Source organism: Ursus americanus, chromosome 21 (assembly GCF_024610735.1).
Source record: "Ursus americanus isolate L20-20 chromosome 21, mUrsAme1.1.p, whole genome shotgun sequence".
Classification (NCBI taxonomy): Eukaryota; Metazoa; Chordata; class Mammalia; order Carnivora; family Ursidae; genus Ursus; species Ursus americanus.
Genome location: NC_142147.1, coordinates 49,071,567 through 49,095,841, shown reverse-complemented (window position 1 = coordinate 49,095,841; position 24,275 = coordinate 49,071,567). Strand labels below are relative to the sequence as shown.

General features: G+C 56.1%; 1 protein-coding gene across 6 annotated transcripts in view; it reads left to right on the top strand.

Moving 5' to 3' along the window:
• ZC3H4 (zinc finger CCCH-type containing 4) overlaps window positions 1–23,440 on the top strand; it is a 41,722-nt gene extending 18,282 nt beyond the window's left edge. For 5 of the 6 annotated variants that reach the window (XM_087870936.1, XM_045772129.2, XM_045772131.2 and 2 more), the window contains 11 exons: window positions 1,564–1,786; window positions 3,397–3,548; window positions 4,246–4,342; window positions 4,464–4,603; window positions 5,237–5,344; window positions 6,843–6,954; window positions 7,517–7,626; window positions 14,398–14,762; window positions 14,964–15,307; window positions 18,085–18,336; window positions 19,557–23,440. In XM_087870936.1, the coding sequence (XP_087727062.1) occupies window positions 1,564–1,786; window positions 3,397–3,548; window positions 4,246–4,342; window positions 4,464–4,603; window positions 5,237–5,344; window positions 6,843–6,954; window positions 7,517–7,626; window positions 14,398–14,762; window positions 14,964–15,307; window positions 18,085–18,336; window positions 19,557–21,076 (3,423 nt within the window). In that variant the 3' untranslated portion in view covers window positions 21,077–23,440. The remainder of the gene's footprint in view (window positions 1–1,563; window positions 1,787–3,396; window positions 3,549–4,245; window positions 4,343–4,463; window positions 4,604–5,236; window positions 5,345–6,842; window positions 6,955–7,516; window positions 7,627–14,397; window positions 14,763–14,963; window positions 15,308–18,084; window positions 18,337–19,556) is intronic. The other variant, XM_045772133.2, reaches the window with a different exon arrangement.
• The last annotated feature ends 835 nt before the right edge of the window (window positions 23,441–24,275 follow it).

Below are 24,275 nucleotides of genomic sequence, written 5' to 3'. Positions count from 1 at the left end.
TGGATTTTTAAAAATTAATAGTCTTTTTTAGAGCAGTTTTAGTTTTGTTTTTCTAACTTAGAGGGAGTGTGGCGGGGAGAGGGAGAGAGAGCCCTTCATGCAGACTCCCTGCTGAGCTTGGAGCCCGATGCGGGGCTTGATCCTACAATCTTGAGATCATGACCTGAGCTGAAACCAAGGGTCAGATGCTTAACCGACTGAGCCGCCCAAGCGCCCCAAGAGCAGTGTTAGGTTTGTAGAACATTAAGCAGATAGTTCGGTTCCCTCGCCACTCCACCCGGTTTCTGCTGTCACAGTATGTTAGTGTGGTACGTTTGCTGTAACTGATGAGCCAATCTTGATGTATTATGAATGACAGCCTGTGGTTTACAGGAAGGTTTGTCTTCTGTGTTTTACAGTTCTTTGGCTTTTGACAAAGGCTTAGTGTTGCACATTCGTCATATATTATCATATAAAAGAGTTTCAATTCCCTAAAAATGCCCTATGCTTTACCTCCCCTCTCCTCTTTGAGCCTCTAGCAATCAGCAAGCAGTCTTTTCCTGTCTCTGTAGTTTTGCTTTTTCCAGAATGTCAGATAGTTGGACTCTTAATAGCGTATAATTTGTTCAGACCAATTTCTTTTACTTAACAGCATGTGTTTGTGGTTTCCTCATGTCTTTTCATAGCCCCATGGCTCATTGGCTCGTTTCTTTTAACTGCCGAATAATATTCCATTGTCTGGATGGACCACAGTTTGTTTCTTCATTTACCTACTGAAGGCCATCTTGGTGCCTTCCCTTTGTGTGTGTATCTGACTTCATCCAGTATCTCTTGGCACTAGTGCACTTTGGAAAGCATCATTCAAAATGGCTTTCTAGTTTGGTTGCCAAGTAGGTCATTAATTGAAGTCTAAGTCCCCAAGAAAATTTTGACCAAGGAGTACCCCTCTTAGAGGGCCTGGCTGGCCCAGTTGGTGGAGCATGCAATTTTTTTTTTTTTTTTTTTTTAAGATTCTATTTATCAGAGAGAGCAAATACAAGCAGGGGCAGAGGGACAGGGAGAAGCAGACTCCTGCTGAGCAGGGAGCCCGACGTGGGGCTCGATCCCAGGACTCTGAGATCACAACCTGAGCCAAAGGCAGACACGTAACTGACTGAGCCCCCAGGCGCCCCAGAGCATGCAACTCTTGATCTCAGGGTTAAGTTTGAGCCTCATTTTGGGTGTGGAGATTACTTTAAAAAAAAAAAAAAAGAGTACCCCTGTTGCCTACCAGGCCTCCTCCCCACATGAGATTGCTGTGTATCCCTGGGAAATACCCCCTTCTTTTCCCTCCCCGGTTCTTATCGCGGAGTCTGTGTGTCTCCGTTTTCTTTCAAGCCATGGCCCTTTCTGAAGCACAGAAACATGGGCCCAATGTCCAGCTGTCACTCAGGTGGGAACTAGTCCCCCCGAGTGGCTGGGGGCTAGCGTCTCACCCCCTGGGCGGCAGAGACACCCAGACAGATGGGTCAGTTAGGGAACAGCGGGGACCTTGGCGGTTTGGATTCAGGGCCCCGGGGCCGGCTCATTCTCTCTCCCCGTCAGTCCCACCAGCAGTACCCCCCATCGCACACCACGTCCCTGCCCAAGAAGGCCTACTCCAAGATGGACAGCAAAGGCTACGGCCTGTACGAAGACTATGAGAACGAGCAGTATGGGGAGTACGAGGGCGACGAGGAGGAGGACCTCGGCAAGGAGGACTATGACGACTTTACCAAAGAGCTGAACCAGTACCGGCGCGCCAAGGAGGGCAGCAGCCGGGGCCGCGGTGAGGGCCTGCCGCCGCCGCGGGGCATGGGAGCAGGTTGGGGGGGGGGTGTTGGGGGCCGGGGTGACACAGCGCAGAGCAGGACGGACCTGCTCGGCCCGGCGCTGCGGAGCCCCGAGTGTGGAAGAAGCGACAGACGCCGTTCAGTGTTGAGAGGAGTCCAGAAGGAGGAGGGCAGGAGCTGCACGCACAGGGTTGGGGGCATTGGAGCGAGCCACCCGGGAAGAGGCTCCAGTGTTGGGGCCGAGCTTGGCAGGGAGCCAGGCTGATGGGAGGCAGGGAGAAGCCACGCGCCCAGGGCTGTTTTCTTCATCTACTTCCTGGTCAGCTGTGAGGAGAAAGAGAAGGGACAGCGTCTGTCAGATCTAGGCCAGGATAACTGACAGCTGGCTGCCCCGGCCTCCTCCCCCACCCTCCCAGCTCCTATCACAGGACCAGGTGGGACTGCCACACCTCTGAACCTTGAACCTGTGGCAGTTAGGAGGATGGTGGGGGAGGGTGGAGCACAAGAGACCCAGCCTGGCCTCTTAGAACCATCTCCTGCCTGCAGAGTTTTACAACCCACGAGGGAAGAGGGCTCCCGGATCTTTTAGCTCAGCGGTTCTTAGCCCTACCTAAGGCCCAGCTGCTTGTTTGAGCGGCTATTCATTTAGTCTTTCTTGGACACCTCTCTGGACAAGCCATGCTCTCTGGGGAGATTCTAGACCAGTACTGTCCAGTTGAAATCTAATGCAAGTCATCACATAATTTAGAATTTTCTACTAGTCAAGTTAAAGAAATAAAAGGGGAAAAAATTTTAAAAAAATAAAAGGAAACATTAATTTTAACAGTATATTTGATCTATCTAATACATTCAAAATCTTATTTTAATACATTATTCAGACAGACAGATGTGGTATTTTATATTTTCTCTCTCTCTCTTTTTTCTTTTCTTCTTTCTTTCTTTCTTTCTTTCTTTCTTTCTTTCTTTCCTGTTGTTTTACTAAAGCACAGGGACAGGACCTGTGGGCAAAAAGAGCTGCCTCTCTTCTTCTTTTTTTTTTTTTTCTTTTTTTTAAGATTTTATTTATTTGACACGAGAGAGAGTACAAGAAGGGGGAGCAACAGAGGAAGAGGGAGAATCAGGCTCTCTGCTGAGCAGGAGCCCGATGTGGGGCTTGATCTCAGGACCCCGAGTTCATGACCTGAGCCAAAGGCAGACGCTTAAGCAACTGAGCCACCCAGGCACCTTCTCTTTTTGTTTTTCAGCTAAATCCTGTAAATCCAGTGTGGTTCACCCTCACAGCATCTCTTAGTGTGATTATGTTTCAGGGGCTCCGTAGCCACATGTGGCTGGTGGCCACTGTACTGGACAGTGAGTGCAGCGTTCAGTGGACAGGTGTCCCTGTGGCAGTGTAGCAGGTGCACATCCAGGATGCTGAGGCCCAAGCTCCCCCCCCAACTGAGGGCGCCTGGGGGAGGCAGGGGGGTGACGGGACCAGTTGCTTGGAGCTGCTAGGAAGACTTGAGGAGGAGATGACTGACTTCAGGGGCAGAAAATGGACTGACGTCTGTCTCGCTCATGGGATTTGCTCCCACTCGGGGCGCTCACCATCTGCATCACCCTGCAGGCAGCCGAGGCCGTGGCAGAGGCTACCGGGGTCGAGGCAGCCGTGGAGGGTCTCGAGGCCGAGGCATGGGCAGGGGCAGCCGCGGAAGGGGCAGAGGTTCTGTGGGAGACCACCCGGAGGACGAAGAAGATTTCTATGAAGAGGAGATGGAAGTAAGCTCTCCTCCAGCCCTGGGGGGAGGCGGGGGGGCTGGTGGGCGCTGGTGGGGGCGGCCTGTAAGACTGTGGAGGAAGGGAGAGTGTTTTGTGGCAGCCCTGTGTGTTTCAGCTTTCATTTCTTATTTTGGAATAGAGGAAACCTTCATACAGTTCCAAATTGAAAAGGTACCAAAGCTGTGAAAACATCTCCCATTCCCAGAAACAAGCTTCCCGAGTGTCTTCTAGAAAAGTTTTAGGCCTTTGCAGTCAGGTGCTTGTTTATTCACGCCCTCTACACACATACACGCACAGACACGCACAGACATGGACAGACATACACAGCTTCCACATTCGTTGTTCTGTCCCCACCCGAGACCTTTCCATGCCAGTGCACAGTGAGCCTGCTCTTTGTTACAGCCACACAGCTGTCCATTGTGTAGGAGGCCACCCGTTGGATTTGTCCCGGGAATTGGGAGCTATAGGAGTGAAGACTGCCAGGGAGAGGATTAGAGCGACCCCCCCTTCCCCCCTCATGCTTTAGCTGTGGCCTGTGAAGAGGGGGCACAGGCGGGTGGCCCTGGGTTGCTCACCTGCCCTTTTGCGTCTCCAGTTGACCTGCATAAACAAAAAGGCATGTAGGGGCAGAGTACAGGGACAGTGTTAAATGTTCCCACATGACATTTGCCTTCTCTCTTCCTTTCTGGAATCCCAGTATGGAGAAAGTGAGGAGCCAATGGGAGATGAGGACTATGACGAATATTCCAAGGAGCTAAACCAGTACCGCCGGTCCAAGGATGGCCGAGGACGAGGTGGGCAGGGGGCTGGGGCCCAGGAGGTGATGAGTTGGGGTTGGGGGCGCTCCTTCTGGCAGCTGTTAGATTTGGGTGCTGGGGAGAAGCAGCAGGTGAATGCCATCTCTCTCCTCTGCAGGGTTAAATCGAGGCCGTGGCCGGGGTTCCCGAGGTCGAGGGAAAGGGATGGGCCGGGGTCGCGGCCGAGGTGGCAGCCGAGGAGGAATGAACAAGGGTGGAATGAACGATGATGAAGACTTCTATGACGAAGACATGGGCGTGAGTTGACCCTTCATTTGGGTCTAGTATGTTTAGCTAAGGCCCCCTTCTTGGATTTTTTTTTCCCCTCGAATGAGTCGGCCCCTGAGGCCGATCCTGGCCTCCTGCTTCCATCAGCGTTCTCCACGGGCCGATGAGTACTACTCATCTCTTATGGGGAGGGGGGGCTGTGCTGCTGGTGAGACCCTCTGTTTTTAAAACCACATCTATGTAGCACCTGAGTCTCTGCGGTGGGGAAGGTTCCAGGTGACCCATCCAGGTAGCCTGGAGAGTTTACAGGAGGGGGTGCGCACTGCCTCTAGGAGGTGAATGTGTTCATGCATTGGGGGGGGGGGCGCACTTCAGGTGCCAACCGTTCCAGGTGGGAGAGCTTTTCCCCTCTGAGCTCCCGTGCTCCATACCATGGGGCTCAGACCCCGCACAGCCTCGGTGTTGGAGCTAACCTGCTGGTCACTGTATCTTTACGTGAAGACACTTCTGTCGAGGGAATGCTTGTCCCCGCCGGCCACCTTCTGTTCCTGTCAGTCCCTCAGAACCTGTTTCTACCAGTCTGTATCGTATCGTTTCCCCCCCCCACCCCTGCAACCCCTCCTTTTCATCCCCCTTTCTGCTCACACTCTGTGTTCCTAACAGGATGGTGGCGGGAGCTACCGGAGGAGTGACCATGACAAGCCCCACCAGCAGTCTGACAAGAAAGGCAAAGTCATCTGCAAATACTTCGTGGAGGGGCGGTGTACGTGGGTAAGGGGCCAGTTAAAGTTCCTGGGTGCCGGAGCAGGGCAGCAACCTCACAGAGGATGCTCGGGCCTCTGGGAATGTTCTAGAGACCACCCTGATTGGCGGAAGTGGTTGGGTAAGGGTGGAAGTGATTGACTACCAAGAGATGTTTGGGAAGACACTTCTCTTCTCCGAGATTCTGAGGAGCCAGAGCATGACGACACATCCGGGCTGTTATTTGATGTTCTTGTTTTTGTTGGTTTGGGGGGCCAAAATTTTCAGCCAGTCCAAATGGCCTCAAATGTATTAAGATTGATACTGATACCAAAGATGTAATACGTCTTGGTTAAATTATTGAATTTCAGCGTTGGAGAGGAAATCATTAAGATACCCAGATAGAAGAGGAGGTGGGGGAATCAGGCCAGCCTTGAATTTCACAGCAGAGTTCAATACCAGAAGCAGGGCTGATGACCACAGAGTTCTGAGGGCGTAACCGGTGTGAGTTCAGCCAGCCAGCTTCTTATTCGAGTCCAATGGCAGTGGACAGATCCTGGCACACACGTGCCCAGGGAGTACTGCACCCAGGTATAGGCCTTAGAAAAAAATACGCATTTCAGACAAGCACGTAAGCGTATATAAGATGCTCCTCATCGTAGTCTCAATTCATGTTGTTTTTAAAAGTTTGTGATACATCCAAAGAAAAATGAGTAGCCATTCCTGAGAGTAAGGGGAAAGAGCTGTACAAAACAGTTTCTATATTTTGTTCACCTGCGTGTGTGTCCTGAGTGTGTGTGGCTGTGGATGATGGAAAATTGAGCTCCACTAGTGTAAACACTCAGACGTTGTCCCTCTGAAGGAGGTTGGTGCCCTGGTCACTGGCACTCTGGGGAACTTCCTGCTTTAAGAATGTCCTCCGTCCTTGAGCACGTGGCTTTTGTCCTCATGGTTCCACAGTGGCTGCTGTGCCTCTGGGCGTCGCATCTAAGGGCTAAGAGGAAAGACGGGTGAAGGGATTTTTTCTTTTAATTGAGGCAGCATTGTCCTCCCTTGGGGACTTTGGCCTACGTTTCATTGGCCAGGACTTCCAGGGAGGCTGGGGAATGTACCTTTTCAGCTGGGCACAGTCTTCCCAAACAAAGTGGGGGTTGTGTTAGGAAGGAAGAAGCGTGGGACTGGATACTGGCTGCCATGCAGCAAATCATGAAAATTAGTGAGTAGGTGAGAAGAGGGAGAAGGGGGAGAGTAAGAAAGAAGCACTGAGGGGCAGTGGAGTGGAGCCCGGAGGAGTGGGGTCATGGGTGGGGGAGGCAGGGCCCAAGAAAAAGGAGCCCACGCCTTGTCAGAACTTTTGAGTTGGTGGGAAACCATGTCAGTGAGCCCCACGCTTCCCTGTGGGGGGATTCGTCTCTGTCATTGGTCCCTCTGTGCTTCAGGGATGACAGAGTAGCACCTCCCATTGGAGATGGGCCTTGGCGAGAGCTTACTATGCCCTCCCCTTACCTCTTCTTTGCTTCTCTTCCAGGGAGACCACTGTAATTTTAGCCACGACATTGAGCTACCGAAGAAGCGAGAACTGTGCAAGTTTTATATCACTGGGTTCTGTGCCAGAGCCGAGAACTGCCCCTACATGCATGATATCCTTTGGTGCTCACCTCTGATGGGATGCAGGGCGCACCAGCTCTTCCCTCCTCGCTGCCGACAGCGGCTGACCTTCCCTGTGCGCTCGCCCCCGCACTGGCACTGGGTCGAGCTTTTGGCGTGTCTTGGTCTCCTCGAACCCTCACGTCTGTCTTGTGGCAGAGCCGCTGTCCCCGTCCTGTGGATGAGGAAGCGGGCGCGCACACGTTCCATGGCTTTCTTTACACAGACTCATGAGAATGGCCGTACCCCTGTCCGTTACCTTCCTGAGATTTTTCCAATGAGCTGTGTAACCTTGGGCAAATCATTGACCTTTATTACTCCTTTTGAGTGAGGCTCTGTAGACAACAGGTCCCAAGGCGGGTGTGGTGGGGAGGGAAGCTCTCCAGAGCAGGAGCCTGGAGAACTCAGGTCTCAACTGGGGTCTGCCATGCAACCCTGAGCGGGTCACTTTACCTCTCTGGGTTTCCATGTCTTCATCTCCAAAACAAAGGGGGTTGGATCCTGCCCTCGGGTGGGTTCCAGGAGCCGCTGCTTTTGCCTTAACGTGCCGTGAACGTGATTTTCCCTGTAAGTTGTATCACACAACCGGGAACTGCATTAACGGTGATGACTGCATGTTCTCCCATGACCCGCTGACCGAGGAGACAAGAGAGCTCTTGGATAAGGTAGTGTTTGCAGGAGCGTGGGGCCACACAGCTGCCTCCAGCGGAGCCAGGGGGGCGCATGCCATTGACCCCATGTGACCGCCCGTCCGCCTGGCTTCTGTGCGGGACCAGACTTCCCACCTGTCTTGATCGGGAGCTGGGCCGTTTCAGGGAGGGAGTGGGGGCTGCATTCATTTCTGCGGGGAGAATTGAGGTCCTCAAGCATGTATCTTCTCTCCGGCCAGGGCAGTTTTCACGGAGGTGGGGGGGGGGGGCTGCATAAAAGAAATGTTGCCTACAGAGATGTATTGTTATCTTTTAGAGAGCCCATGATGCCCGAGGAGGAGGATGAGATTTGGGTGGGTTGTATTTTCATGTTAATGTCAAACGTTTCCTCCCTCTTAAGGATTCTGTTACAGGGAGATTGGAGGTTCTTGGGAGGGAGAGATCTCTCTGGTCCAGTGTGAGGCCTTCCTCCCCAGTCAGCTCGAAACTCATCCTGGTATCTGTTGTTCTCCCTGAAGAGTCGTGAGGATTCTGGGGGTCCCAGGTTCCTGTCCTTGGGTTCCTACATACATGTAGGGGAACCCGGGAGAGAGGACATGCATCCTTCCAGATGAAGGCTTTCTGCCTTCTGGTGCACAGAGTGAGGGATTGGCCAGTGCTTTGAGAATGGCCAGGATCGAATCTATGTGTAGCACGTGAGGCAGTTTCAGGAGCACATCAGTGACTGCCCTGTTCGGCGGTGGCCAGGGATGCTGGGGCTGCCTCGGGTGGGGGGGCTTGTTGGGGAAGCCCTGCGCAGGCAGAGCAAGAGAAAGCCTGCTGCTCAGGGGCAGTGCAGTGGGAAAATGTCTCCTTTACCAGGCTCTCTGGAGAACTTAGTACCTAGGAATAGGGTTTCCTGTCGAGTAGATCTCTAGAGTCTGGTGATCTGACAGGGTAAGGAGTAGGGAAAGTTGTGGCTTCCTTTCTCACCTGGAGAGCTGAACAGTAGCTGGCTGAGCACTGCCCCCTGCTGGAGGTTCAGAGTTGGCGCTCTAAACCAGCGCTGTCCAAGTCGGAACACAGCCAAGCCGCACATGTGATTTAAATTTTTTTACTATCTTCATTAAAGTAGAAGGAAACCAATGAAATTAAGTTCAATTAATATATCTTATTTAATCACGTATGTCCATGTTCAAAGTATTTTAGCAGGTAATGAAAAATTAAGACATTTATTATTATTGTTACTATTATTTTTGCTACCGCGTTTTTGGAATCTGGTGCTCATTTTCTACTTAGAGCCCATGTCAGTTTGGACCGGCTGCATTTCGAGCGTTAGTAGCCACACGTGGCCAGCGACCACCACCTTGGACAGCCCGGCTCTAGACGCCCTCGTAAAAACCTAAAACAAACCAGGATGGCACATTTCAGCTTCCAGTTATAAACGTTTTGAAAGCGTCAGTATCCTGCCCGATCTAAAAGCACGTCTCAGTAGGTGAAAAAGAATGTTGAACATGGAAAAAAACATACTAGAATTGAATTTCGGTGGTCAGAAAGTGAAATGGAGGATACATTCTAAGAAGAACCTAGGTTAACCCTGATGAAGGCATCCAGTCAGCCCTCATGCTGCAGCTTGTCAGCCAGGGCGGGGACCTGGGGCTTCGGGTGGCGCCCGGGTGCCGCCTTAGGTGGCACCAACACCTGGGCCTTGGCCACTGTCTTCCGAAAAGCCTGTGCTCTTCTTCCATCCTTCCTTCAGCTGTGTTTTCCTGCCTCGCAGAGACATTTCTGTCTGTGCAGACACATTGGTCTCCAGCCGTCCTTTCCAGGTTTGGAAGCGTGCTTGCTTCTCCACCCAGAGTCATCTGCTGGCAATACTTTGCCCCATTTGCTTTGTCACTTCCTCCCATTTTATTTTACATATGCGTGTGTATATTTTTTTTTCCTTGAACCTTGAGAATCGGTTGCATACATTTTGGTTCTCGACTCTTAAATTTTTCTTTACACTTCACTTTTTTATAGTCAGGTTTGTCAAGGTATGGTTTGTATCCAGTAAAATTCACCATTTAGTGTAAAGTTACGTGAGTTCTGACAAACAGAGTCAGGTAGCCACCCCAACGTCTAGATGGGGGAAATTCACTCCTCCATCGCCCCCAAAACTCTGGGCGCCTAGAGAGTCAACGCCTCCCCATTCTCCAGCCGCCGGCAGCCACTGACCTGTTTTCTGTCCCTGTAGTTTACATTTTCAAGAATGTTCTGTAGTGGGTTTATACGATGTGTAGGGTTATTTGTTTTTTTTTTTTTTTTTAAGATTTTATTTTTCTGTTTATTTGTCAGAGCTCAAGCAGGGGGAGCGGCAGGCAGAGGGAGAAGCAGACTCCCTGCTGAGCAGGGAGCCTGATAATGGGACTTGATTCCAGGACCCTGGGATCAGGACCTGAACAGAAGGCAGGCATCTGAGCCACTCAGGCATCATTACAGTTACAGCTTTTAAACACACATGTGTGTACGTAATCTTCTGAACCTGTTTTTTTTTTTCACTTGCCATAACGCATTTGGAATTCTCATTGTTGAGAAGAGTTCATAGCTGTTTGTTGCTGAGCAGTACTCTGTTGTATGGATGATCTAAGTTTGTCTGGTTACCAGCTGAAGAAGATCTGGATTGTTTCCAGTTTAGGGCAGAAACAGGATTTTTAGCCAGCTGATATGAGCGGATTTCTTTGGCCTGATGAGCCTTGGCTCACGTGCCTTTGTGTGTCTGCAGGCGTGACTATCCTTTTCCGTTGAGAGGTTGCTGCTGACTTTTGGAAAGTTTTGGCATCGGTCGGGTTCTGTCCTGCTAGAGAAGGGCCCTGGTTGTCTCGTCTGTTGTCCTCGAAGGTGGAGAGGCCCAGGAACGGATACATGGGGGGTCTGGAACAGATGTGCCCCTCTCCACATCTCTGGGCAAGGGCTGCACAGACAGTTTGGGTTTAGCTTTTCTGGCGGGAACGTTGTTCTAATGTGTTTCACGTGTCACTGTCTTGGCCTCAAATGTGAGTCAGTTCCTGCTTTCGCAGCAACACGCGTGGCCCAGGGTGGGAGATGGTAGGTAAGGAGCTGGTCTGGTCTGGGTGCTGAGCTGGGGTCTTAGCGAGGGGCGAGGGAAGGGAAGTCCTGGAGTGGGGGGGTGTCCTCCAGCTGGCCAGCAGGCTGTGCTGGGACACCCCACCTGGCGTGAGGTGGGAGCGGAAGCCCTCGTTGCTGAGAAGCTGAAGTCCCGAGTGTAGGCAGGGCCCAAGGAGGTAGGAGGCCAGGGGAGGCCCACTCACCAGGGAGCGGCAGCGCCCTTACCGAGAGCAGCCAGCGGGCGAAAGCTCCAGTTCCTCCCATTAATCATTAATTCGTTAAGTGCCCGGTGTGTGCTGACTGCTGCCTGGTGCCAGCAAATAGTAGCGAAGACGTCACCGGAGCCTTGCTCCCCAGAGCTGTTGGTCTAAAGGAGAAGGGGTGTTGGCCGGGTGTTTCTGGCTGGTGGGTGGTACAGGGAAGCCTGTTCACGACACGCAAGCCTGGTCTCTGGAGGTCCGCAGAGGCCGGTGTTGGGAGGCCCCCTGAAGGAAGAGCCGCCCTGGGGCAGAGAACGCAGCTCGTTGAGGAGGGATTGAGGGGGGCCTTCTGGGTGTGAGCTTGGGAGAAGGGAGTGTGGCCCTTCAGCGCCCAGAGCGTGCCACCCGCTCCACAGCAGGGGAGGAAGTTGTGGTCAAGGTTGTTCCTGTTTAATGAGGTACAACCTTGTTAGGTTTTGCCTTCTACCTGAGGGCATCGAGTTGCCGTTGATGGAAGGATCTAGTGGTGCAGAGGCGCGGCCGTGTTTGTGATTGGTGTTTGCTCTGTTGGTGTGCAGGGAATGGTGGGAGGGCGACTAGACTACACGGAGAGGCAGGGGCAGAGTCCCGGCCAGAGGCAGCGGGGCCCAGGATGGGGAGGGGGAGGGTGTGGAGGGCAGGTGAGCCACTCGGGAGGTCCAGGCAGTAGCTTGGGAGCAGTGTGTGAGAGTGGGACCCTGATCCTGGCTTGGGGTTCGGGAAGTAGAGGGGCCATCCTTCACAAGAACCCCGCGTGTGGCCGGTGGGGAAGAAGGCGTGCGGAACGAAGCGTGACAGGGTGGAGCGGATACCTGCAGCTCTGAAGAGAGATGGGTCTGGGTGCTGGCAGTAACGAAGGTGTGATGGTGGGCGGGCCCTTGGGGCCGGGGAGGCCCCTCCTGCCCTCGAGAAGAACACCAAAGAGCAGAGCCAGGCTAGTCAAAGCCCAGGCAGCCGCGGCCCCCTCGCCTCTCCCGTCCTCGCTGACCCGACACTCACGAGCCATCCTCTGGAGTCCAGGGAATGCAGAGGGAGATGCATTTGTTTTCCGGCTCGCTCACCCAGCAGACGTGCGGCAGTGCCTAACCCTGGGTTGGGGGAGGGGAGGCTTAGTGTCCCGGGCACTGGGGACGCAGCGGTGAGGAGAGGAAATCCAGTCCTCGGCCAGATCCTGATGACGCACTGGGGTCGGGGCACTGGTGGGCACGTGCAGGGAGCCCAGAGGCACTCCGACAGGTTGACTTTCAGAGGTTCAGGGAGGAGGGGACACCTGGCCGGCCCCTAGGGCGAGTGGCAGGAAGTAAAGAGTGAGAGAGGCACGTACTGAGCAAGGGACACGGTGCCGGCAGCAGCTGCACGCATGGGTGAGGAACCAGAAGGGGCCGAGGGGCCAGCGCGCTGGGCAGGAAGCGAGCAGAACGTGGGGGCAGTGAGGCATCCGGGGCCTGCCCCTGCCTGGCTCCCCACTGAGAACTGCTAAAAGACGCTGCTGGTTGCGGGCACTGTTTCCCACACCGCTCTCAGCACGTGTTAAAATGTGGTTCCAGTTCAGTAGGTGCCTCTGTGCTGCTCCTTCACGCTCAGACCGCACCTGGAGCGGCAGGGCTCTAGGGAACAAAGGTTTTCTGTTGATGGATTGTCCGAGTATTCTAACACCCTTGGAGCCAAATTCCTCTTGGGCTGTGCTGTCCCTGGGTGCAGATGCTGTTCCTGACTGAGGGAGTGAAAAGCTGAGAACTGCCTGACACCCACCTGGAGGCCCTGCTGCCACCACCCTCACTCCCACCATCCCTGGGTGCAGGGGCGGGGCAGGGGGGGTGTTGTGTAATGTGATGCTGAGGTGCTAGAGGCGGGACCTCTCTAAGCCCCATGTTAGGATGCACTAAAGTGTCTGTGCCGAGGTCCCTAAGATGACCCCGGCCCAGTTCAATGGCCCGGGACCTAGTGGGTAGCCTGCGTGGGCAAAGGCTGGAGAAGGCACCATCGTCCAAGAGTCCACACCCCATGCAGTCGGAAGGGCTGTGCTTGACTCCTCAGGTTGTGACAGCACTTGTGGAATGTTCTCAACTGGGGAGCATGATGCAGGTTCTTTCAGTGCCCAGAGTGGTGCCTCTGCCTGGCATGTACCAAAATTCCAGAATCCCGAAAGGAGAGGGTATGTTTCAGCAGAAAGCACATTGTTTATTTGAACATTTTAGGCACAATGAGCACCTCTTATCAGTCAGGGAATAGGGGACCCCTCCCCCCCAAATCCAGGTTCCCAGACACCAGCCCCAGACCAAGGTTGCTAGCAGTCCTTCCAAGAAAAGCAGTCAAGACTGCTGTGTTAACTTTTCTGCACGGTGAGACATTCTGCTCGCATAGTTCATCTCCCCTGTACCCTGCTCCATGCTGGGCCCCAGGCACAAAATAGTCCTGCCCTTACAGAGTTGACAGCCGTTGGGTGAGCCAGGAATCACCTGGAACACAGCTACGCATAAAGTCTTAGAGAGCTCGGCAGTGCTTTGAAGGGTGCTGATGGTGTTCCAGCAGTGAACGCAGGAGATCAGGGCGGTCACACTGAGTTGACCTCTAGTAAGAGACCCCAACATTTCGGGGACACGGAGCCACAGTTAGGAATAGAGGGAAAGACAGACACCCAGGAAGAAAGCTGGTCCCAGCCCAGGCGCCGCAGGGCAGAGAGCTCTGCTGTCCGTGGGACTGGCACGGGCCTGGGCCCTCAGGGTCGAGGAGTCCGGCGCGCCACGGAAGGAAATGAAGCTGAAGGGTGCGGCCCTGTCCTCTCCAGACACCCAGCCCTGCAGTCAGGCCCTGCGGCTCAGGGTAAGGATTCGGGGTCTGATTACGAATGTAGTGAGAGGCCCTTACAATCCAAACAGGACAGTGGTATATTAGCCGTGAAACGGGCAACAGCACGCTACAGCGTGGATAAACCTGGCGAGCATGCTGAATGAAAGACACCAGTCACAAAAGGCCACACGGCATATGATTCTGGTTGTGTGAACTGTCCAGAATAGGCAGATCGAGGAGATGGCAAACAGATGAGTGGTTGCCAGGGCCTGGAGGAGGGGTAGGGGGAGTGACGGCTAATAAGTATGGGGCCTTCTTTTGGAGTGATGGGAAACTTCTGGAATTAGGTAGAGGTGGTGGGTGTACAGCCTCGTGACTGTACTTAATGCCATTGAATTGTTTAAAAGGGGGAAGTTAGTGCCTTTTGTGTTCTGTGTGTTTTGCTGCAAACAGGAGTGGCTTCCCCTGCCAGAGGGTCGCAGAGGGGATGCGGCCGTGGCGTGGATGATGAGTTTTGTGCCCAAGAGGCTGTGTGCTCCTTGGCTTTATGCTTGTGAAAGCCATGGGGTCCTGTGTTTTTCGGTTTTCCTCAAAAACTTTGGCTCCCCACGTGGGAGGCGTCTTCCCTGCCTCCTCCCGGTCCTATCTCTCCCTTTGTTCTCACCCGCAGATGTTGGCTGACGACGCGGAAGCGGGCGCCGAGGACGAGAAGGAAGTGGAGGAACTGAAGAAGCAGGGCATCAACCCCCTGCCCAAGCCGCCCCCGGGCGTGGGCCTCCTGCCCACCCCTCCTCGGCCTCCCGGCCCCCCCGCCCCGACCTCTCCCAACGGCAGGCCCATGCAGGGCGGCCCCCCGCCCCCACCCCCACCCCCGCCCCCGCCCCCCGGGCCTCCCCAGATGCCCATGCCAGTGCACGAGCCGCTGTCCCCCCAGCAGCTGCAGCAGCAGCAGGACATGTACAACAAGAAGATCCCCTCCTTGTTTGAGATCGTGGTGCGGCCCACGGGCCAGCTGGCTGAGAAGCTGGGCGTGAGGTGAGTGCCCTGGGCCCCCAGAGTCAGGCTGGTGGGGCAGCTGTGGCCTCAGCCAGGCTCCCCTGTGCCGGGGGCCTGTCGCCGTGAGCCTGGTCTGGAGCCCTCGGTGACCAACCACGTAGACACTTCCGTGTCTCCTTGACAGCGTGGCACCATTCTTGCCCTGCAGCCCCTCTCACGGGCACCATTTCTTCCTCCTAGGTTCCCTGGACCCGGAGGACCCCCAGGGCCAATGGGCCCTGGGCCCAACATGGGCCCCCCAGGGCCAATGGGGGGCCCAATGCATCCCGACATGCATCCCGACATGCACCCCGACATGCACCCGGACATGCACCCCGACATGCACCCTGACATGCCGATGGGCCCTGGCATGAATCCTGGCCCGCCCATGGGACCCGGTGGCCCCCCAATGATGCCCTATGGTCCTGGAGACTCCCCACATTCTGGAATGATGCCCCCCATCCCGCCATCCCAGAACTTCTATGAAAACTTCTACCAGCAGCAGGAGGGCATGGACATGGAGCCGGGACTCCTCGGGGACGCAGGTGCGCGGGCCGGGCTGGGGGGTGGGGGGCCGCCACGGCTGGCCCTGGGGAGCTTAGTTGGGAAGGCTTGGGTTTTCTGCTCCATCCGAGTCTTTCAGAGCATGAATCCAACTCCATCTCTGTCCCGTGAGTGGTTGCACGTTTTCAGTGGCGGGGGGTTCACTATCGTGTTGAGGTTGAAAGGAGTCTTGTGATATTCTCGGTGTAATTTATTTGCTTCACATATTTTGCGGGGTGTGCCTGGAATCGGGACCATGGGAAGTCAGAGGGGCGGGTGTAGAGTGGTGGTGGGCTCTGAGGCGGAGGCACCCTCTCCAGAGCGGCCTCCTTCCAGACGGTTCTTGGCGTGGAGCTGCCGGTGTCGGCCCCGCGCCTCTGCTTGTTCTGTCCCCACGACCAACCGTCTTCCTTCTTTCCTTCCTTTCTTATTCAAACAAGAACGTGTGTGGGTAACAAGTTAGACGTCTGCTATTCGGGGTGGTCGGCCGACCGTGCCGCAGCCGGGGGAGGTCCTGTGCAGCCTTCGGGAGGGCGGGGGTGTGCCTGCTGCTGCCACAGGGCAGCCGGGGTTCTTGCCTCAGCCACACTGTAGGTGAGGGAACCGACCAGGAATGCGTAAGTAAGCGTGTGAGCTCCTTTCAGTCGCGCTCGTGTCTCAAGAAGGTCAAGCTGAGTGCTTGTGGCTGAGGGTGGGGCTGGAGGCAGGTCGGGAGCGTCAGTACGCTGGGGACAGTCAGCAGAGGCCTCTGTGAGACCCAGACATCGGGCTGTGAAGGGGAGGAGGCCGAGGTGCAGAGACCCCAGCCGGCGGCTTGAGAGAGGGAAGAGGGGGAGAGAAGTCCCTGCGTGGGCCTCGGACAGCCCCGGTGAGGTGGCCTCACTGGAAGAATGATAGGGTGCAGGCAGAGCATTCGAGGGTGATGGCTAGTAGGGGCTCCAGTGGAATCAGGGAAGTTTCTGGGCTGCCGTGGAGTCTTCTGGGCAGAGGCGTCTGCGACGGGGCAGGAAGTAGCAGGGCTGGGTTTTGTGGTGGGGGCGTAGCGCCATGGGGCCAGCATGCCTCCTTGTACACACGTTATAAGGTGGGAAGGAGCGAATGGGGCAGTCACTGGGTGGAGGCTCACGCTGTCCCCGTTGCCGGGAAGTCCTGCGGAGAGAGGCAAGTTGTGGTGGGTGGGGAACACCCCTGCTTTGCGCCCCCTGTTAAGCACGAGAGGCCCGTTTGACAGCCATGTGGAAATCTGGAGGGGCGTCAGGGAGACTGCAGCCTGGAGGCCAGTGGGGGTCTCTGGCGTCTAGGTGGTTTCGGAGCCGTGAGTGCAGGTGTTGGGGCAAGGAGCAGGAGCTTTAGAAAGAGAAGTGACATGTTGTCAGGCTGTACGAGAGGGGGTGCTGCAGTGCCCGCGGCCCCCTGTCCTTTCTAAATATATGGGGAAAGTATGTCGAAAAAGGTCTGGGTGTGCAGGGAAAGCAAGTCCGTTAAGCTGTTAACAGTAGGTATGTCTAGAATAATTCGCTCTAATTCATGAATCAGGAAATCTACGCTTCTAAATAAGCACACCATTCAGTGGTTTTTACTGTGTTCACGGTCACTCAGCCTTCAAGGCATTCGCTCTGGGCTGTACGATGCGTGCAGGGGGGCCTGGGACCGTTGTTCGCTGAGTGTGCTCAGCTCTGCGCTGGGGCGCCGCATAGCGTCAGCTTGCCCACCGCGTTCAGGGGCTAGAAGGAGGTGATCTTTCACTTTCTGCTTTATATGCTTCGTGGATGAAATATTTACAAATCATTTTAACTCTTAAATTATGGCACTGGCCACATTCAGACGCTCAGTAGCCCCATGGAGGATAGTGGTGGCCGAGTCCCACAGTGCAGATACGGAACATTCCTCACTGCGGGACATCCTGTGTGCGGGGGGCAGTGCCGACCAGACATCGTCTGTCTCAGCGCACACGCACGCACACGTGTGCACACGGTCTCCACGTGCGGCAGTGCTGCTCCCCGACCTTGGCTCCGGTGTGGTGGAGTTTGTGGAGGTCGGCGATTGATGCCGGGCACCTGCCCGCCGTGCAGGAGTGAAGGCAGACCCTTGAGCCCCCCAGCCCCACGCCCTTAGACGCGGCAGCACGCGCAGGAACGTGTGCGGAGCTCGGGGGCCCAAAAAGGAGGGAGGAGGAGGGATTAGCCAGGAGCCTGTGGCTTGACATGTGGCCATAGCTGCATTTGGGTTCTTTCCTTCTGTTTATAAGTCTTTGTTCACCGTGGTTGAGCTCGTATTAACGAGCTCACTGTGAGATGCAGTGTTTCTCTTTTCTGGTTATTACAAAGAAACCGTAAAATGAATGCTCGTTGCCAGTAATAGGAAGAGATCAGAAGCACGTAGGGTCGAAAGGGAAAGATCCTTCAGTCCTCTCTCCCGAATCTCATTCCCAGAGGCACTGTTTTCTGTCTGTCTTCAAAGCCTTTTCTTTGCATTTTATAAACATCTGTACAGTGTTCCGTCCTGTTTTCACTTCATGAGCATTTGCCCACATCACTGAATCGTGCTGTGAACCCCGTTTTCAGTGGCTGCATCCTGGGTGGGGATACCCTCATTGCCCGCTCCGTTCCCTGCTGTCGGGCTTTCTGTGGGGACCGTCCTGGGGAGGGTAGGAAGGGACGGGCTGCGCATCGTCACCCATCACCATTGGGGGGGTTCTCCAGTGAAGGGCACACGGGGGGTTGGAGTCGGTGCCGCGAGGCCCTTCCCAACATGAACCCTCGGTTCTTCCCTGCCACAGAGGACTACGGGCACTACGAAGAGCTGCCGGGGGAGCCTGGGGAGCACCTCTTCCCCGAGCACCCTCTGGAGCCCGACAGCTTCTCTGAGGGAGGGCCCCCAGGCCGGCCGAAGCCGGGCGCCGGTGTCCCCGACTTCCTGCCCTCAGCCCAGAGGGCCCTGTACCTGAGGATCCAGCAGAAGCAGCAGGAGGAGGAGGAGAGAGCGAGGAGGCTGGCTGAGAGCAGCAAGCAGGACCGGGAGAATGAGGAAGGCATGTGTCCTCCCCAGGGGCAGGGGCTTCCCCTGACAGGCACAGGCCCCCCGGGCCACTGTGCAGTGGAGAGGTGGGGAATGCCTAGGATGGGTTTTGTGTCGAAAAGAAGCCCGTGGCCAGGGAGGACCCTTGCTCAGGGCCGTGAAGCCAGGCTAGGGCTGTTGCATTGCCTGTCCCTGAGAAAATTGGAAGTCAGGGCTGCCCTTCAGTGTCTTGGGGATCAAGAGAGACCCTGATCCCATAGAGGAGGGAGGTGGGCTGGTCCCTGGAGGAGACAGAGCCAGCAGGATTTCCCTTCTGCGCCCTTACAGAGGAGGCTGAAAGGAGATGCTCGCAGCTCCCCTTTCCCTAGACCATGTTCTCAGGAATTCAGCAGATGACAGCTAGTCGCTGACATAAACCAGTAACAATCAGCAGTCGCAGCTGCCAGGTCGCTCGGTGCCACACACTGGATCTGATGGCATCCAGCCCAGGAGGAAATGGGGCGGACAAATGGTGTCTAGAACCAGGAGCCGGAGGCCACCGGTGGCCCTTGTAGGAGCCTGGTGGGGACAGTGGGAAGAGGGGACAGCGCCCTCCCTTGGTGGCTCCGGTTTCACCTGCCTAAGAGGTTGGACTTAGGTCAGTTTCTGAGTCGGCCCACCCGGCCCCGCCTCTTCCTAGCTGGTGACTGCCCCTCCCTGCGACATGGTAACGTTGCGAGGGGCCTGGGAGGCAGTGTCTGTGAGCCCCAAGCACAGTGAGAGCGGAGTCAGTCGTAGCTGCTCCCAGGTACCCAGAGCTGGGCTTGCCTTGTTGGAACCAAAGTCCGTGGGGGGTGAGGACAAGGTGGCCGAGCCCTGGGCTAGGATTCTGAGCTCAGCCCCTGCTCTGCCCCTGATCTAATGGCAGTCCACGCCTCCGCTTTCTCGTCTGTCAAACGGGCATGATAATAACACTGCTTCCCGGTGGCCGTGAGAATTAATAAGACAAAGCACTTAGAGCAGTGCTGGCACACAGGGAAAGGTCTAGAAACATTAGCCAGTGACCTGCCAGGCCCGGCTCTGAGGCCCGGGCCACCTGAGCTCAGTGGCCGTTCATGGCAGCCCTCAGAGGGAGGGGAAACTGAGGTTCTCAGAGGTAAGAGGCAGAGGAGCCATTCATCCAGCGGGCTGCTGTGGGTTCCAAGAGGGCTGGTGGCAGATGGTCACTCATGGCCCTCCTCCTCTCTTTGTTAGGTGACACTGGAAACTGGTACTCCAGCGATGAGGATGAGGGTGGGAGCAGCGTCACTTCCATCCTTAAGACCTTGAGACAGCAGACGTCTAGCAGACCCCAGGCTTCCGTTGGAGACCTGAGCAACAGTGGGCTGGGGGATCCCCGCCTCCAAAAAGGACACCCCACGGGAGGCCGGCTGGCTGACCCTCGCCTCAGCCGGGACCCCAGACTCACCCGCCACGCCGAGGCTTCCAGCGGGTCCGGCCCAGGAGACACGGGGCCCTCCGACCCTCGGCTGGCCCGCTCCCTGCCCACCCCCAAACCGGAAGGCGGCCTTCATTCCAGCCCCGCAGGCCCCAGCGGGTCCAAGGGGTCTGGAGCGCCCCCTACAGAAGAGGAGGAAGGGGAGCGGGCCCCGCGGGAGAAGACCATGACCATTCCCCTGGACCCTCTCCCTGGGCACCCGCTGCGGGACCCGAGATCACAGCTGCAGCAGTTCAGCCACATCAAGAAGGACGTGACCCTGAGCAAGCCGAGCTTCGCCCGCACCGTGCTCTGGAACCCCGAGGACCTGATCCCCCTGCCCATCCCCAAGCAGGACGCGGTGCCCCCTGTGCCTGCAGCCCTGCAGTCCATGCCCACCCTGGATCCCAGGCTGCACCGTGCCACTGCCACGGGGCCCCCCAACCCCCGACAGCGCCTGGGCACCTCCACAGACCCCGGCACGTCCAGCTCCAACCTGCCTGACTTTGAGCTCCTCTCTCGCATCCTCAAGACGGTCAATGCCACAGGCCCCTCAGCGGCCCCTGGCTCCAGCGACAAGCCCAGTGACCCCCGGGTGCGGAAGGCCCCTACCGACCCTCGGCTTCAGAAACCAGCAGACTCTGCTGCCGCCTCCCGGGCTGCGAAGCCCGGCCCCACCGAAGCATCCTCTCCAGCCGGCAGCCCCAGCGGGGAGTCCTCCCCACCAGCCACCGCCCCCTATGACCCCCGAGTGCTAGCTGCCGGTGGCCTGGGCCAGGGCGGCGGCAGTGGGCAGAGCAGCGTGCTGAGTGGCATCAGCCTCTATGACCCCAGGACTCCCAACGCAGGTGGCAAAACTGCGGAGCCGGCCGCCGATGCGGGCGCCCAGGCCAAGGGCCCCGAGGGCAATGGCAAGAGCTCTGCCGCCAAGGCCAAGGAGCCCCCGTTCGTCCGCAAGTCCGCCCTGGAACAGCCAGAATCCGCGAAGTCGGCTGCAGATGGGGGCGCTGCCACAGCCACGGACAGATACAACAGTTACAACCGGCCCCGGCCCAAGGCCACTGCGGCCCCCAGCGCGACCCCGGGCGCCCCGCCACCAGACGGCGCCTCGCCCCAGCCTGGCGTGCACAACCTGCCCGTGCCCACCCTCTTTGGGACTGTGAAACAGACGCCCAAGACGGGCTCTGGGAGCCCATTTGCCGGCAACAGCCCAGCCCGCGAGGACGAGCAGGACGCGGGGTCCCTGAAAGATGTTTTTAAAGGCTTTGACCCCACTGCCTCGCCCTTTTGCCAGTAGTGTTAAGCTGGAGTCAAGCGCTCCCTGCACCCCACCCTTCCCAGGGCAATATTTAAGGGCAGCAACCAGAGTTGGGAACTTGGGGGGAGGGGGGCTCCGGGTGATTTTTTTTTTTTTTCCTCTCTCTTCATGTCTTTCTCGCTCTTTCTCATTTTCTCTCTTTTTTAATAGTACTTTCTTTACAACATATTAATTGTATATAACCATTTTCAGTCCGTTCTGGTCAGTGCTGCGGGGCTCCCAGGCTCCCGCCAAGAAAACCTTCTGCACGTGAACAGTTGTGAGTCCCCTGGGCCTCAGCCCCAGCTGGCACTTCCTCTGGCCCGGCTCAGTTATCAGGGACTCTCTAAAGGCTGGAGCCCCAGTCTGGTGGCAGGGGGTCTGGTGGGTTTTCTGGGCAAAGCTTGGCCCCTCCTCCACCCCCCCGCCCACCCCCGAGGACAAAGGGAACAGGTGTCCTAAGACACTGAACGCTGCTCACCCCATATGAGCGAGGAGAGATGAAGCTGAGACAGTGGGCAGGCCCTGCGTGGAAGCAGGTCCAGGCGCTTCTAGAACCCCATCCCTTCTGCAGTGGGCAGGCCCTGACGACCTAATTCAGGGACCGAAGGAAGGAGACAATTTGAAAGAAAGGCAGAGAGCCCTCGGAAGCTGCCTGGGCCGGGAGAAGCAGAGTCCCTTCTGCTCCCGTCTCCTGCGGATTCACACACCGGCCTCCCTGCTGCCCTCCGTCCAGAGTTCGTCCTCAGACCCGCATCCTCCGCCCACATCAGAAGACTCCAGGGTGAGAGATGGACCTGGAGGTGGCAGGGCTGGTGTGGGGCGGCATACCCCAAAAACTGCCTCCAGCAGGCAGCCTCCGCAGACCATGTGTTTTCCGTCAGTATTAGCTCCTGTCCTGTCCTGTCCTGTCGTGGCCGCGCCTCCTCCCCTCAGGCTGGCGGTCTTTCCTGGTCCTCAGGGGCCAGAGCACCCAGTGTGCTGGCCCCAGCCACTCAGGGGATTGCTCAAGGATCCGTGGCGTGGCCGCTCCACCAGGCTCCCAACGGAGGGAGACCCGGGTGGTTCTTGGCAAAGTGTTTCTCCTCTCCGCTTGCTTCGAACCTCCTTGCACTGTGTCTAACTTAGGGCCCGTGGTTTTGGTGTGTTTGGTTTTCTTCCCAGCTGACAGGTGCGTGGGTTCAGAGGCATGTCACAGTGTTGGATTTTGGGGTCTTGAGGAAAGGGCAGGAGACTAGCAAGGGTGGGGTGGGGGCTGCCAGGCCCTCTCCAGGAGAGGGCCCAGCAGGACCCCCACTTGCAGGGGGAGGGTATGGAACCAGAAACCTGCATCCTGCTCCCGTCCTCCGGCTGAGCTGGGATGGGAGCAGAGACATCTGCACTGGGCTCCCCCCCATCCTGCCCCAGGACCCTGGCTGAGGTCCAGCCCTGTCCACAAAGCTCCAGAGGAGGCCCACCCTGTGGAGGTGGCCTGGAGAGACCAGCCCGTGGCTCGGGGTCCTTCCCAGCTATGTGTCCACACGTGCTGGCCGTCTCTTGCCTTTTCTTCTCATCCCATCATCTCACCTGCCTTGCTTAAGAGCCCCACCTATTCCTTGCTAATAATGAGGAAACCTGATGACCCAGCCAAAGGGTTTCCCCTCCCACCTCTTTGGGGTGGGAGGTGAATGAGGCTCCTATACCAAACCCCTCTCCCTGGAAAAAGAAAAAACAGTCCTTGAGTTTGGGGCCGGAAGCTAGGGCGGGAGAAGGCAGCCCACAGGGTCAGTGCGCCGTGATCAGGTTGGTTTGGTTTGTCTTTGTCTTTTTTGTTTTTGTTGTTTTTAAACAATCATTAGTGAGATTTTTCTTCAGCCACCAGTGTTGGCCTTGAAGCAAAGGGCTGCAGCCCTTGGTGTTTGTAAAAATAAGTAAGAATATACAGTGTGGCTGTGTTTTTTTTTTTTTTTTTCTCCCTCCTTTGAGAATTTTCTTTTGTAAAAGCAAAATTAAATACTTTTTTAAAACCGAAATCTGTGGATGAAATAGAAGCTGGAACCCTCCTGTCAGAATCTTCAGCCTAAGAACCTCATGGGACTATGAATTCCCCGAAATTTTCATTTGCCATCAGGCCAAGCTTTTAAAAAACAAAATGTTCTCTAACCAGGATTGTAACAAAAGTGTAAATACTACTTCAGAGTTGAGAGTTGATGGTGCAAATATGTATATAATGTACTGTATTTTTACAATGATCATCGCATGACTGTCCCAGCTCCCTTTTTGTACTCCTTATCTGTCTTCCAGAAATGTCACCTGCCCTTTCTCCTGTGGTCTCTTAATCCAATAATTGTATTACTGCCATTAAAGGATGCAGTTATTTTAAAACTCCTGCCGTCTCGCCTCTCTGTGCTGCTCCCACCATCCCTCGCCCTGGGAGTGACAAAACCTAGATCTGTTCTCCTGGTGGCCGGCCCCTGGGTGACATTCGCGATGACGCTGGGGGGTTGGGGCCTCCAAACAGCCTTGCTTTCCTTTAGCTCTTGGCACCTGCCTCCCCCAGTTCCCGAGCCCTCTGCTTTGGGCCAGTGTCAGCGTCGAGTTATAGCGGTGAGCTCTGCGGCCCCACCCCTGCACAGCCCGCAGAAGGGGCCAGTGGTGAACAAGCAGGGCACTGGGCTGGCTGCAAGGGATGAGAAGAAACAGGAGCCCTGACCACTAGGGACTGAATGTGTCTCCTCAAAATTCCCGTGTTAAAACACCTATTCCCTGCCGTGCCGTGGTGTTGGAGGCGAGGCCTCTGGGAGGTGGTGAGGTCAGGGGGATGGAGTCCTTGCACTGGCCGCCAGGCTAAGCTGGTAAGCTCTACGTTGATGTCAACATGCCAGGATGCAGACTTCGAATTTCTTCCAGTTCATCTGCGTGATTTCACCTGCAACTCAAAACTCCCAACTCCACCGGCTTAAACAGCCAGGAGCCCAGCACCTTGGGAAGGTCAGCAGGGCAGTCCCAGGGGTTGGTCAAGTTGGAGTGAACTCTACACGGATTTGGGCCGACTTTCCTACTGCTGGTTGTCCCCTCGTGATTGCACGATGGCGAGAGCAGCTCTTCCTTGCCCTCCCAAGTGCAGAAGCAGGGAGGGAGCTCTCCTAGACTTCCTCATGAACAAGGGAACACTTCCTGGAAACCCCTTAGCACGCTTCTGTCCGGTCTCGTTGGCCTT